The 13,557-nt window shown below is 43.4% G+C and overlaps 1 protein-coding gene across 1 annotated transcript in view; it reads right to left on the bottom strand.

Moving 5' to 3' along the window:
• The window catches only part of LOC140482871 (ALK tyrosine kinase receptor-like), a 1,059,465-nt gene that overhangs the window by 171,715 nt on the left and 874,193 nt on the right, over window positions 1–13,557 (bottom strand). The window contains exon 13 of the mRNA XM_072580591.1: window positions 4,381–4,531. Within this exon, the coding sequence (XP_072436692.1) occupies window positions 4,381–4,531 (151 nt within the window). The remainder of the gene's footprint in view (window positions 1–4,380; window positions 4,532–13,557) is intronic.

The following is a 13,557-nucleotide window of genomic DNA, read 5'->3' as shown; positions in this document are numbered from 1 at the left end:
AGGGAGCTTCGGAAAGGTGGCATCAGATCTTGAAGACCATGTTAAGAGTGTACTGTCAGGATTACTCGAATGATTGGGATAAAGGTATCCCATTCATATTGTTTGCCGTTAGAGATGCCCCAAATGAACCTAGTCAGTCCACTCCCTTCAAATTAATATTCGGTCATGAAGTGAGAGGCCCTTTGAAATTAATTAAAGAAGAATTGGCAGGACCAAACTCAGAGATCTCACACTTAGTCTCTCCCTCACCTCCAATACATAATCTAAATCGAGTAGGTGAGTTAGCTAAACAGCCCCTAAAGAGGGCACAATGTAGAATGAAGCAGGTGGCAGATAAAAGCTCTGATTCTTGGACGTTTTCCCAAGGCCAGGTTTAGTGGTCCCTATCAAACTTAGAAAAAATTGAGTCATGTGAACTATCTAGTAAAAATGCCAGATAGAGAAAAAAGGTATCAGGTCTGTCATGTGAACACGTTGAAATCGTATTATACTCGAAAGAAAGAAGTACTGCCCCGCAGAGTGAGGAATTAAATTCAGATGATGTGGATTTTGATGTGCCTCAAAATAGATTCAAAAATGAAGAAGTCTTTGAGGAGTGGGATAGGTTAGTAAGCTATTTGTCTCAGGAACATAGAAGGCAGTTGAAAGGTTTGTTACTGCAGTATAAGGATATATGTAAGAATTAGATGGGGAGAACTAATGCTATTGGATGTAAAGTAGACATCGGCAATAATGCTTCGATAAAACAACACCCCTGTCGGCTTAATCCTTTCAAAGCTAGACAGGTATAGATGGAGGTGGAGGCCTTCTTGATGAGGACATCATTGAACCAAGCCAGAGTGGGTGGAGTTCGCCAATCAGAGTTGAGATTGTGTTTTTGGAAAAGCGCAGCATTCCTGATGAAGGGCTTACGCCTGAAACGTCGATTCTCCTGCTCCTCGGACGCTGCCTGACCTGCTGTGCTTTTCCAGCAACATACACTTGACTCTGACCTCCAGCATCTGCAATCCTCACTTTTTCCGAGTTCGCCGATCATCTTAGTTCCTAAACCAGACAGGACTCAATGATTCTGCGTGGGTTATCGGAAGGTCAACACCTAAACAAAATGGATTCATATCCCATTCCTAGATTAGAGGATTGTATCGAGAGAGTTGGACAAACCAGTTACATCACCAAGTTGGATTTAATGCGTGGTTACTGGCAGGTACCTTTATCAGTGTTGGCGAAAGAAGTTTGTGCGTTTGTAACCCCAAATGGGCTATATAGGTTTAAAGTGTTGCCCTTTCGAATGAAGAATGCACCAACCACATTCCAAAGACTCATGAACAGAGTTGTGGCTGGATTAAGAAACTGTACGGTCTATTTGGACAATATAGGGAACTTTAGTAAGTCTTGGAAGGAGCACATGGTACATTTGGCAGAGATCTTTGAATGACTACGAGAAGCAATACTGGTGATAAACTTAAATAAAACAAAATTCACAAAAGCAGAGGTGATGTTCTTGGGACATAACATCGGTCATGCAAGGTTGACCCCACAGAACGCAAAGACAAAGGCCATCGAGGAATTTCCACAACCAACCTCAAAGAAAGAGGTCCTTCGATTCTTAGGAGGCAGTGGATTCTATCGGAAGTTTGTTCCAAACGTCAGCAGTGTAGTGACACCGTTAACCAATTTGCTGAAGAAGAACACAAAGCTTTGGTGGACAGAACCATGCCAGGAGACATTCGACCATTTGAAATCAATATTAACCACCAAACCAGTTTTAGCTACACCAAACGTTTCAAAACCTTTTAAAGTCGCCGTTGATGCTAGTGGCATTGGGATTGGAGCTGTACTCCTCCAGGAAGCTGAGGATGGGATTAAACTGCCAGTTGGTTACTTTTCGAAGAAGATCAACATCCACCAAAAGAAATACTCCACACTCAAAAAAGGAACTATTGAGTTTGGTACTAGCCTTACATTTTAATGTGTATGTCCTGAATAATGTGTCAGAGACGGTTATGTACACGGATTGCTTACATTCTTAGAATGCTTTAAAGAAAAGAATATGAGACTATTACGTTGGAGTCTTATGTTACAGACTTCTAATTTAAAAACCATGCATGTTGCAGGTCCAAAGAATGTAATCGCAAGTGCATTATCATGGATTTAACTGATAAAGTTTAGATGAGATTTGTATTTATTTAATGTTATATATGTATACAGGTATATGGGAAGAAGTCAGGGTGAACTTATATTAAAGTTAACTGTATATTAGGGTAATGTGTTTTTAAAAAGAAGAAAAAAAACACGAAGCTATCTTTTCATTATGATGGCCCATTCTTTTCTTAAGGGGGAAGCGTATTGAGGGTGTAGAAGTGTACCGTAATTTCAGAGAGTGAAGGACTTGGCAAGCACACTGAGTTCTGGAGGATTTACGAAGTTACATTAGTTCAGAACAGATAGCACTGGTTGAGTTGCTGTGAAACAAAAACAAATTCAAATTCAGCCAATCAGTTTAAATGATACCCTGAAAATACAAAATCCCAATCAAGTTTGAATTTAGTATATTGACAATCTTAAAAGCCAGTGACACAATCCGATGCTTTGGGGGTATAAGACAGGGAAACATTGAACAGTTGGGAGGACAACTGCCAAGCCAGCATCGGCAAACTACCCAGAGAATAGCACTCTTAAAGATACCTTAATCAATCAGTAACCAGTAAAGCAGAATCCGCAAGAAGAAGTAAAGAAGACAGGAATACAGAGAAGAACCGAAAGCTGCCTGGTTTTGAGATAAGAAGTTTTGTTTTGTAAATCTTAATTGGGAGTTTTATTGGACTGATATTATAGAGGGGAAGGTAAAAGATAGGTTAGAGGAAAGAGTTGTAAATAGTTCATTAATTATTCTCTGTTATACTTTAAGAAATAAAGTTGTTCATTTTTACTTCAAATAGTTCTTGACCTCTTGAATTTTCACAGATTACTGCACGGGGTAAGTCTTTTTCTATGTTGCGAGTTTTAAATTAACAGAGGGGTTTACTCCATGTCGTAACACTGACCAATAAAGGCCAGTGTACCAAATGCCTTCTTCACTACCCTGTTCACTTGCGAGTCCACATTCAAGGAATTACAAACCTGCACCCAAGGTGTTTGGCAACACTTCCTAGGATCCTATCATTAAACATATAAGTCCTGTCCTGATTTGCCTTCCCAAAATGCAACACTTCACATTTAACTAAATTAAACTCCATTTACCACTATTCAGCCTATCTGATCAAGGACCCGTTGTACACAAATTCTGGTGTCAACTGCAAACTTACAACCATTTCTCCTATATTCACATCCAAATAATTTATATAAATGACAAAAAGCATTGGACCCAGCACCAATCCTTGTGGCACATCACTGGTCACAGGCCTCCAGTCTGATAAAAATAACCCTCTACCATAATCCTCTGTCTCCTAACTTCAAGCCAGTTTTGAATCCAAATGACTAGCTTTCCCTGGATTCCATGTGATCTAACCTTGTTAATCAGTCTCCCATTGCTAACCTTGTCAAATGCCTTCCTGACATTCATATAGACAATGTCCAAAACTCTGTCTTGTCAATCTTTTTTGTCACTTCTTTAAAAAAATTCAATCAAATTTGTGAGACACGATTTCCCATACACAATACCGCATTAACTATCCCTAATCAGTCCAGCTCGTTCCAAGTCCATATAAATCCTGTTCCTTACAATTCTCTGGGAATTGGTTTAACTCAGTTGGCTGGACTGTTGGTTTACAGAGCAGTCTAATACCAACAGCTTGGGTTCAATTCCCATCACTGGTTTGAGGTTACCATGATGGACTCTCTTTCTCAACCTCTTCCCTCACCTGAAGTCTGGTGGCCCTCAGGTTAAATCACCATCAGTTGCTTCTCTCCAAATGAGAGCAGCCCTATGGTCTGTTAAGACTATGGCAACACAACAGGATTCCTCCAACAACGTACTTACTGCTGATGTCAGGTTCTCACAGGTTAAGAGCTCCCTAGCTTTTCCTCACCACATTTCCTAAATATTACATTAGCCACCCTCCAGTCTTCCAGCATCTCACCAGTGGCTATCAATGATACAAATACTTCAGCAAGGGGCCCAGCAATCACTTCCCTAGCTTCCCACAAAGTTCTGATCAGGTTGCATGGATTTATCCATCTTTATATGCGTTTTAAAATGTCCAGCACCTCCTCCTCTGTAATAATGACACTTTTCAAGATATCGCCATTTATTGCTCCAATTGACGTGGTTGAGATCATTAAAATAAAAACAGTTTCCACTGCCAAGAATGTTTGTGATTCCCATTAATTATTTTATGTTGCTATAAAGGAAATAAGTAAGTAAACTACATAGCTACTTACATTCGGACAAGCATCTTCTCCCTGTTGTCCAATCAGTATGTACAGAATTAGATCTTTTTCCAGTTGGAAAATGGCTTGTACTAACACACCATGAAATCTTCTAAAGTTTCCCTTTCCTCCTATGCCTCCAGCAGCTCCGTATGCTGATATCCTGCAGGTAGAAGTCAAAATTGTTTATATTAATTCATATATTCTCCTTCAACATCACATTCCATAACCATGATCTCTCATATCTAGAAGGACAAGGGCAGCAGATGAGTACTAGCACCAGACCACCTGAAAGTTCCCGTCCAAGCCACTTACCATCCTGACATGGAAGTTTATTGTCATTCTTTCACTGTGATTGGATCAAAATGCTGAAACTCCCATTCTAACAGAACAGTGTGATGTACATACACCAAATGGATTATCGCAGTTCACAGAAGCAGTAGCCCCTCAGCACCATCTTATGGGCAATTAGGAATAAACAAGAAACTTTGGCCTCATGACAAAACCCACATCTGTGGAAGGATTCACATGAAAGAAACTTTCTGTTTCCAATATTTTAACTATTAGATGTGACATTGACAACCATTTCAATATTTACCGAGTGGTGATTGAGAGTCTGCGGGGGTGGGGTTGTGGTGATGGAATAAAGGTTGGGAAATGTGGAAGAGTCGATTACCCTGAATGGCCCGGGGGCAAACACTTTAAGTCCCCGTCCCACTCCACCAAGGACATGCAGGTCCTGGGCCTTCTCCATTGCCAACCCCTTGCCACCTGACACTTGGAGGAAGAATGCCTCATCTTCCACCTTGGGACCCTGCAGCCCCATGGCATCAATGTGGATTTCACCAATTTCCTCATTCCACCCCCCCACCCACCTCCCAGTCCTAACTTGACACTGCCCTCTTGATCTGTCAATCTTTCTTCCCCACTTATCCGCTCCACCTTCTTGTCCGACTATCACCTTCTCCCCGTCCACCTTCATCTACTTATCACATCCCCAACTACCTTCGCCCCATACCTCCCCCTTCCCATTTATCTTTCAGCACCCTCCCCGCCCACCCCAACCCACAAGCCTCATTCTTGATGAATGGCTTATGCCCGAAATGTTGACTCTCCTTCTCCTCAGATGCTGCCTGATCTGCTGAGCTTTTCCAGCACCACCCTCTCGACTCTGATCCCCAGCATCTGCGGACCTCACTTTCTCCTGATGAACAAAACTGTCGAGTGGGAACTTCATTACAGAGCAGCTGAGCCTTGTCCTGTCCAGGGTCCGTACTTTCAGAGAAAGGATGGGGAAGTTTGTGGGGGGAGGTGGGAGTTAATGCAAATGCAGTATTAACTGGGTAGTTTGTTCGGGATTGAAGGAAGCACATGGACAGGTTGGACCGAAGGGTCTGTTTCCACGCTGTACATCTCTATGACTCTAACGATCTGATTACTCTTGCATCTTTTAAACTGCTAAGTTTCCCAAGGTTGAAACACAAACAAGAGGAGCTCTCAACAGAAATCATATTAAAATGGAGATACATAAACATTTTAAAAGGTTTCAATGACTGACCCACCTCCAATGAGTGCATTAGTTGCCTGAACCTCATTCTGCCTCTGTTAAGGCTATAAATGGGTGGCTTTCAGACTTGGATTTGAAACTGTCAACACAATTTCTTCTAGCTGACCAATCAACCAAACCCAGGCATGTTTAGGTTAAATGCTGCCCACCCCGATTCCAGCCCTACGTGTTTAGGATGCCATCATAAAATAGTAGGTGAAAGTAGGCTTCCTGATGAAGGGCTTTTGCCTGAAACGTTGATTTTCCTGCTCCTTCGATGCTGCCTGATCTGCTGTGCTTTTCCAGCACCACTCTAATCTTGACTCTGATCATCAAATAGTAGCCTCCTCCATGTGCTTTTCATCTTCATTTAAACAGTCCAGCTGTCTACCTTTTTTGTGAAGAACCTCCTTAAAACATATCTCTTTGACTTAGCTGTGCCTATCCCTTGCATTTTCTATTTTTCCAGCTTGACAAGGATTTTTATTATTTCTATTAAGTCTAAAGTGGGATTGAACATTAAAGGAGCTTAAGAAATGAAAGCCATTGTCAAAGCTTGATTCTGATTTCCTTTCCTAACAACCTCCTGAAGCTGCATGGGGGGAAAAAACAAACGAGCTTATACATTTTTTCTATTCACTTCCCACTATTTCCATTAAGTGGAAATGCAGGTAGTCTGTTCACAAACCTTAGCCAATAAAGCACATTTACCATTTCACGTAAAGGCTCAGTGGTGGAGTGTTAATTTCGCTAACTTTGAGCCAGGTAGGTCTGCGCTCAAGTCCTACCTGCTCCAAATGTTATAAAACTTCAGCTAGCTTTTGTAAGCGGGTAACTCCAGGGGACATTTTGGGGATAGCTTCAGTTAGTAATCAATCTTATACTGGGAGACCCAATACTGTAGGTTTGCAGTTTTCATATGGAAGGAGACTAGGAATCATTTCAGGATTGCAGATTTAAGAGTCACTGGCTTTTCACATTGCTGCTGGCATATTTCTGAGAGAGATCAGGCGCAGCAGATGACCATTTAAAACTCATTTCGGAATGTTGATATTTCACGAAAAAATAAGTGCAAAGATGTTCAACCTCTTCTTGGTGGTCAGTGTCTACATTATTCTGGATTAGTGGTGCTGGAAGAGCACAGCAGTTCAGGCAGCATCCAAGTAGCTTCGAAATCGTCGTTTCGGGCAAAAGCCCTTCATCAGGAATAAAGGCAGTGAGCCTGAAGCGTGGAGAGATAAGCTAGAGGGGGGTGGGGGTGGGGAGAAAGTAGCATAGAGTAGTTGCAGTGGGAGAGGGACTCCCTGAGATTCTTGTAGAGAGAGGAGGAAAACTTCTTCAAGGCAGGCATCCTTGCAAGAGGATTCGCAGTAGGGTTAAAATCACCGAGGTAAAAACAATGACTGCAGATGCTGGAAACCAGATTCTGGATTAGTGGTGCTGGAAGAGCACAGCAGTTCAGGCAGCATCCAAGTAGCTTCGAAATCGACGTTTCGGGCAAAAACCCTTCATCAGGAATAAAGGCAGTGAGCCTGATCTACATACCCTATTATACTTTTGGTAGGTCATATTACTCTTGTTTAGTTATCTCTAATACGAACCTTCCTTCCATCCTGGTTGAAAATATGCAGAAGATAACCTTAAATGGAGGAAGTCATAAAACGTAAATGGGGACAGTAGTTCTCAATTCAGTTCCTTGCAGATATCAGTGCACAGTACAAAAAGCAATACAAAAACTTAATTTAATATCAAATATACTGCTCATGGATTAGTTGAGGATATGATAAGCAAGAAATCAAATATTAATATTGCATCTAAAAGAATCCCAAAAATCCAAAGAACAGTAGAAGTTGGAAATCAGAAAGAAAATCAGAAATAGTTGGAAAAACTCAGCAGATCTGGCAGAATCTGTGAACAGAAAGCAGAGTTTTGGGTCCAATGACTCTTCTTCAGAATGAATACTCTATTGTTGGCTTCTGTCATAAATAATTGACTGGACAAGATCTGTAGGTAACTTCACTCAAGGCAAAATGGGAAAATGTTCCATGTTTCAGCACAACTATTTAATTTGATGAATTCAGGGGGGAAAAAAACTGCTCTATGTTTTTCTACATTGACAGAAATCTTGTTTTTATTCCCAGATGCTTATATCTCAATGGAGCAGCAACATACAGGAGAGGGCTGAAAAATCAAACTCTATAAATATATCATGAAACTCTTGTTTTAACAATCAAAGGCAGTGGAGATCAATCCACTTCTTTTCATAACACATCAGTGTATAAGCAACTGCTGATAAGTTGTTAAAACCCTTGTCCATCCTGGTTTTTAAATGTTACACTTGTTGGTAGCTTGTTGGCGGGCGGCACGGTGGCAGAGTGGTTAGCACTGCTGCCTTACAGCACCAGAGACCTGGGTTCAATGCCCGCCTCAGGTGACTCTCTGTGTGGAGTTTGCACATTCTCCCCGTGTCTGCGTGGGTTCCCTCCGGGTGCTCTGGTTTCCTCCCACAATCCAAAAATGTGCAGGTTTGTGGGCAGCACGGTGGCACAGTGGTTAGCACTGCTGCCTCACAGCGCCAGAGACCCGGGTTCAATCCCCACCTCAGGCGACTAACTGTGTGGAGTTTGCACGTTCTCCCCGTGTCTGCGTGGGTTTCCTCTGGGTGCTCCGGTCAGTCCAAAGATGTGCAGGTTAGGTGAAATTGGCCATGCTAAATTGCCCATAGTGTTAGGTAAGGGGTAAATGTAGGGGTATGGGCGGGTTGCGCTTCGGCGGGGCGGTGTGGATTTGTTGGGCCGAAGGGCCTGTTTCCACACTGTAAGTAATCTAATCTCAAAACCATGTTGACTCTGTTAGGTGAATTGACCAAGCTAAATTGACCGTAGTGTTAGGTGAATGGGTCTGGGTTGGTGGCGGTCGGTGTAGACTTGTTGGGCCGAAGGGCTTGTTTCCACACTGTACGTAATCTAACAAAGAACTTCCACCAGCCACACTGTATTTGCTCTATACTGTCAAAGTTAGCACTAATGGGTGCTAGGAATAAATGAAAGGCAACATAGGGCTTTCACAGCTAAGGGTGAACAGCAGGAGAATGCACTGAGAGTGCAAACGTATTATCCAATTTTCTACTTTTCCAAAACAATCAAATCCTGAAGCAAGCCCCAACTCATTCACGACAGGCAGCTAAACCAATTAGTTAGGAGCAGTTTGCCTTGTCAATATAACAACTTTGACCACAAATACAGCTGACTGAAGAATTGAATACACAGTGCTGAACAGGTTTCATATTGAGATTCACTAATACCACGTCAAATTCAGTAGCGAAGAGGGTTAATATTTGCAGAACAATATAGATTCTACAGTGTTCTTTAGGTCTCATGAATTTTCTAGGCTCCTGAGGCAATGGGTCATATTATGCTGAATAAATAATGACATCTGAATGTCACATATCATTAATAACGTACAAAGTGACCTGGTACTTACAGTAACCATCAGATACGCTGTGCATTGTGACTCACCACAAGTTGCACTGCCCTGTCATTAGCTTTGCAAAAATGGCGTCTTGTGCTTAATCTTACTGTGATTTCCATGAAGTTGCTGCTTTCGCACATTACATACCCATTCAATTCACTGAGGAAAATTAAGTCTCATAATTAACATGATCAGTGTACTCTTTACAGTGTGATAATTGTGAATGACACTCCATCAATCTCTGTTTCTCAAGTGTGGAGGTTATAAATTTTCAGAAAAAGTGTTTCTTAATTTTCCTTTCATTTATTTTCTTTCTAAGTCTCTTAATTGAATCTTTCCCTCCCTCTCTCTCTGTTTCTAAACCTGACTTGGCATCAAATTCATCCATTCGCATTCACCCTCTTCTAAGTTCTTCCTTTGCTTATTTGTCAATCTTTAAATGTCATTGGTTAAGATGATGCCCTGTGTTTCCCATTGTTCACCAAATTGCCAGATGACCTGCACCTTGATCAGTTCACACACCAGCAAAAAATCTGAGCAATTTCCAGCAAACTGTTTTAAAACGTAACCATTAATGAACAAGTGTAAATTCAACAGTGGACTTTGCCTGATACCCAACTCAGCTTATCCAATAATTGTTCCTTGGATTAGTTTGCAATGTTGAAGAAGGATAGCAATTGACCTCAGCCTGACTAAACAAAATCCAGGAGGGGAAAACACATTTGGTTCATCAAACCTGCAACATCAGAGACAAAGGGAAGCCCACTGGAGACAGGAATGGAGCCATACAGATGTGGAATATTGGAGAACCTACCTGAATATTGATTCCTGCCTCCATCCCATACCCAGGTCATTTTCATAAATGTGAGTTTGAGGAATGGGAGGGTAAGTTGTCCTCAAAAGGGTCCTATCAAAGTCAGTAAATTCATGGTGACATAAGACCAACTGATAGAAGCCCACGTTTCTGGAGGGATTTTCCTCAGTTGACTCCAGATTCCTGAGGCAGAGGAGAAAGTGGTCTTCTGGCAAGTGGTCTTGATGAGGGGAGTAGGGTTCAAAGTAGACTTGCTGGGCCAGCCTCCCTGCCTGCTTGAGACAGCAACATACTAGCTTGTAGAGGATTCAGTAGTAGCCACAGCTGCTGAACCTGCTGTGTCTGGTTATGAAAGGGTTAATGTGGACAAGTGCCAAAAGCACCATCCTCTATGATGAAGTCACATGAATCTGCAGGCCAAACAGCTCAGGATTCCAGAGGAATATGACCTAATACCCAGTCCTCCTCATAGTCTCTGTAACAATGGCTGAATTTTACCATGCGTTCTCTCAAACAATCTTCCCAAATTTGCCTCCTTACCCATACCCATGCCCCAAGGCACCTCATTCATTGCATTTCCCACTTGACACAGCCAGAAATACTCGCCACTGCTGGGACATCCACGCACTAGTGTCATGCCATCTCTAATGCCAGTTGTACGTTCGGTCAAATGTTGGCAGCCCACAGCTACACCCATGGTTTCTGTCAATTGCCCTAGATATGGACAGAAATTGGCATCCTACTGTCTGCATTTCAAGGTGAACAGCAATTGTTTGCATGGAGCCTACTCTGAGATGTTACAGTTAGATAGGGCAAGTGATGAGCTGGAGTTGCCAAGTTACCATTCTGACTTGAATGCCAGGAATGGTCTAGTTTCTATCTGGCAGGTGGGAGAATGGGGAACTGCATTTCAATGAGAAGAAATGAGGATGTTATTACATACTAATACATGCCAATAGGCCACTTCCCACTCACTAGTGAGTATTTCATCTCAGCATTTAACACTTGGGAATATTTTGCTCCCAAAGTCAGGAAGCTTCTCATTGCCAGTTTCTCTTGATTCCCCTAACTTTCTCACCAATGGCCACACTGATCAGCATATCCCACCCAAAGTCTGTTTGTGAAATCGGAAATTGTAAATGTAATTATACCCACAAATGCATAATGCTAATATAGAAAGAATCTTCAGAGATGATGTTCTATATGATTCTGAAAGGTTTGATACTGAAGAGCACAAATGTGCGCCAACCATTATAAGGATTCCATAAGGTCTTGTGGACAGAACAGCAAACGATCTCAGAGGAGTAAGACCTACCATCCAAGTCTTCCTCATAGTCTCTGAAACAACATCCATCATGTCAATGTAATCTGTAATAAGTTGCTATCATGCAATAAACCAATTCTTGTTTGATGTCAGAGCCTTTTCTAGATAGATGAGTACATTGTTTTCTGCTCCCACGCTAGACTAAAAAGGCCCTGTACATCACTCCACTGAAAGAGCATGACAACAGAAAATCTATCAAATGGCAATGTGTGGACTTGGTTTAGTTTCACTCACAGCAGGTCAATTTTTATTCCATTGGGAACACTTTCTCCTTCACTTAATAGAGGCGGCCATCACTCAAGGTAAGAAAGGCACCCTTCAGTCATGGGATCCTGGCAAAGTCTTTTTTTTAATTTCAAAAATATACTTTATTCATAAAATACTTTAATGGTCTGTACAGTTGGACATGCCATACATATGTAAACATTCCATTTGTTTGCATACCGAAACAGAGTAATCATTCCTATTTACAGGTCTGTATGATTACATTTTTAGCTGAGGTGTCAGCAGAGCCCAAATGACTGCGTGGGCCCCCTGTTCTTCTTTAGGCAGGCAGACGTTACACGGTGGTCTTTCCCCACCGCGCCTTGGCGGCAGCTGCCCCAAACTTCAGCGCGTCCCTCAACACGTAGTCCTGGACCTTGAAATGTGCCAGTCTGCAACACTCAGTCGGGGTCAACTCCTTCAGCTGGAAGATCAACAGGTTTCGGACCCCCCAGAGAGTGTCCTTCACCGAGTTGATGATCCTCCAGGCACAGTTGATGTTCGTCTCTGTGTGCGTCCTGGGGAATAGGCCGTAGAGCACGGAGTCCTGCGTCACGGCGCTGCTCGGGACGAACCTCGACAAACACCACTCCATTCCTCTCCAGACTTCTTCTGCGTAGGCACATTCCAGAAGGAGGTGTGTGACAGTCTCGTCGCCCCCGCAGCCGCTTTGAGGGCAGCGTGTGGTGCGGCAGAGAGTCCGGACATGCATAAAGGATCTCACAGGCAGAGCCCTTCTCGCCACCAGCCAAGCCATGTCTTGGTGCTTGTTGGAAAGTTCTGGCGATGAGGCATTCTGCCAAATGGCTTTGACAGTCTGCTCAGGGAACCGCTCGATAGGATCCGTCCTCTCCTTTTCCCGAAGGGTCTCAAGGACACTACGTGCTGACCACTTCCTGATGGACTTGTGGTCAAAGGTGTTTTTCTTCATAAACTTCTCCACGAAGGACAGGTGATACGGAACGGTCCAACTACTTGGAGCGTTCCGCGGCAGCGAGGCCAGGCCCATCCTTCGCAACACCGGGGACAGGTAGAACCTCAGTACGTAGTGACACTTGGTGTTTGCGTACCAGGGATCCACGCACAGCTTGATGCAGCCACACACAAAGGTGGCCATCAGGGTGAGGGTGGCATTGGGTGTATTTTTTCCCCCATTGCCCAGACCTTTGTACAGTGAGTCCCTTCGGACCTGGTCCATCTTTGACCTCCATATAAACTGGAAGATGGCCCGGGTGACTGCAGCGGCACAGGTTCTGGGAATAGGCCAGACGTGTGCCCCGTATAATAGCAAAGACAGTGCCCCACACCTGATGACCAGGTTTTTTTCCGCGATGGAGAGTGACCATAGCTTCCATCTGCCCAGTTTCTGCCTCACTTTGCTGATACACTCCTCCCAAAACTTGGCGTACGCCCCAGCCCCCCCGAATCAAATACCCAGCACCTTCAGGTGGTCGGTCCTGACGGTGAAGGGGATCAAGGATTGGTCGGCCCAGTTCCCGAAGAGCATGGCCTCACTCTTGCCTCGGTTTACCTTGGCCCCCAAGGCCCGTTCGAACTGGTCACATATGCACATGAGTCTGTGCACGTACAGCAGATCCGAGCAGAAAACGGCGGCATCATCCATATACAGGGAGGCCTTAACCTGGAGGCCCCCGCTGCCAGGAATAGTCACCCCTCTCAGGCTCGCATCCTTCCTGATGGACTCGGCAAATGGCTCTATGCAGCACACAGACAAGGCAGGAGAGAGAGGGCAGCCCTGCCTGACTCCAG

Source organism: Chiloscyllium punctatum, chromosome 11, assembly GCF_047496795.1.
Source record: "Chiloscyllium punctatum isolate Juve2018m chromosome 11, sChiPun1.3, whole genome shotgun sequence".
Classification (NCBI taxonomy): domain Eukaryota; kingdom Metazoa; phylum Chordata; class Chondrichthyes; order Orectolobiformes; family Hemiscylliidae; genus Chiloscyllium; species Chiloscyllium punctatum.
The sequence above is the reverse complement of the archived record's forward strand: the minus strand, read 5'-3'. Positions and strand labels throughout refer to the sequence as shown.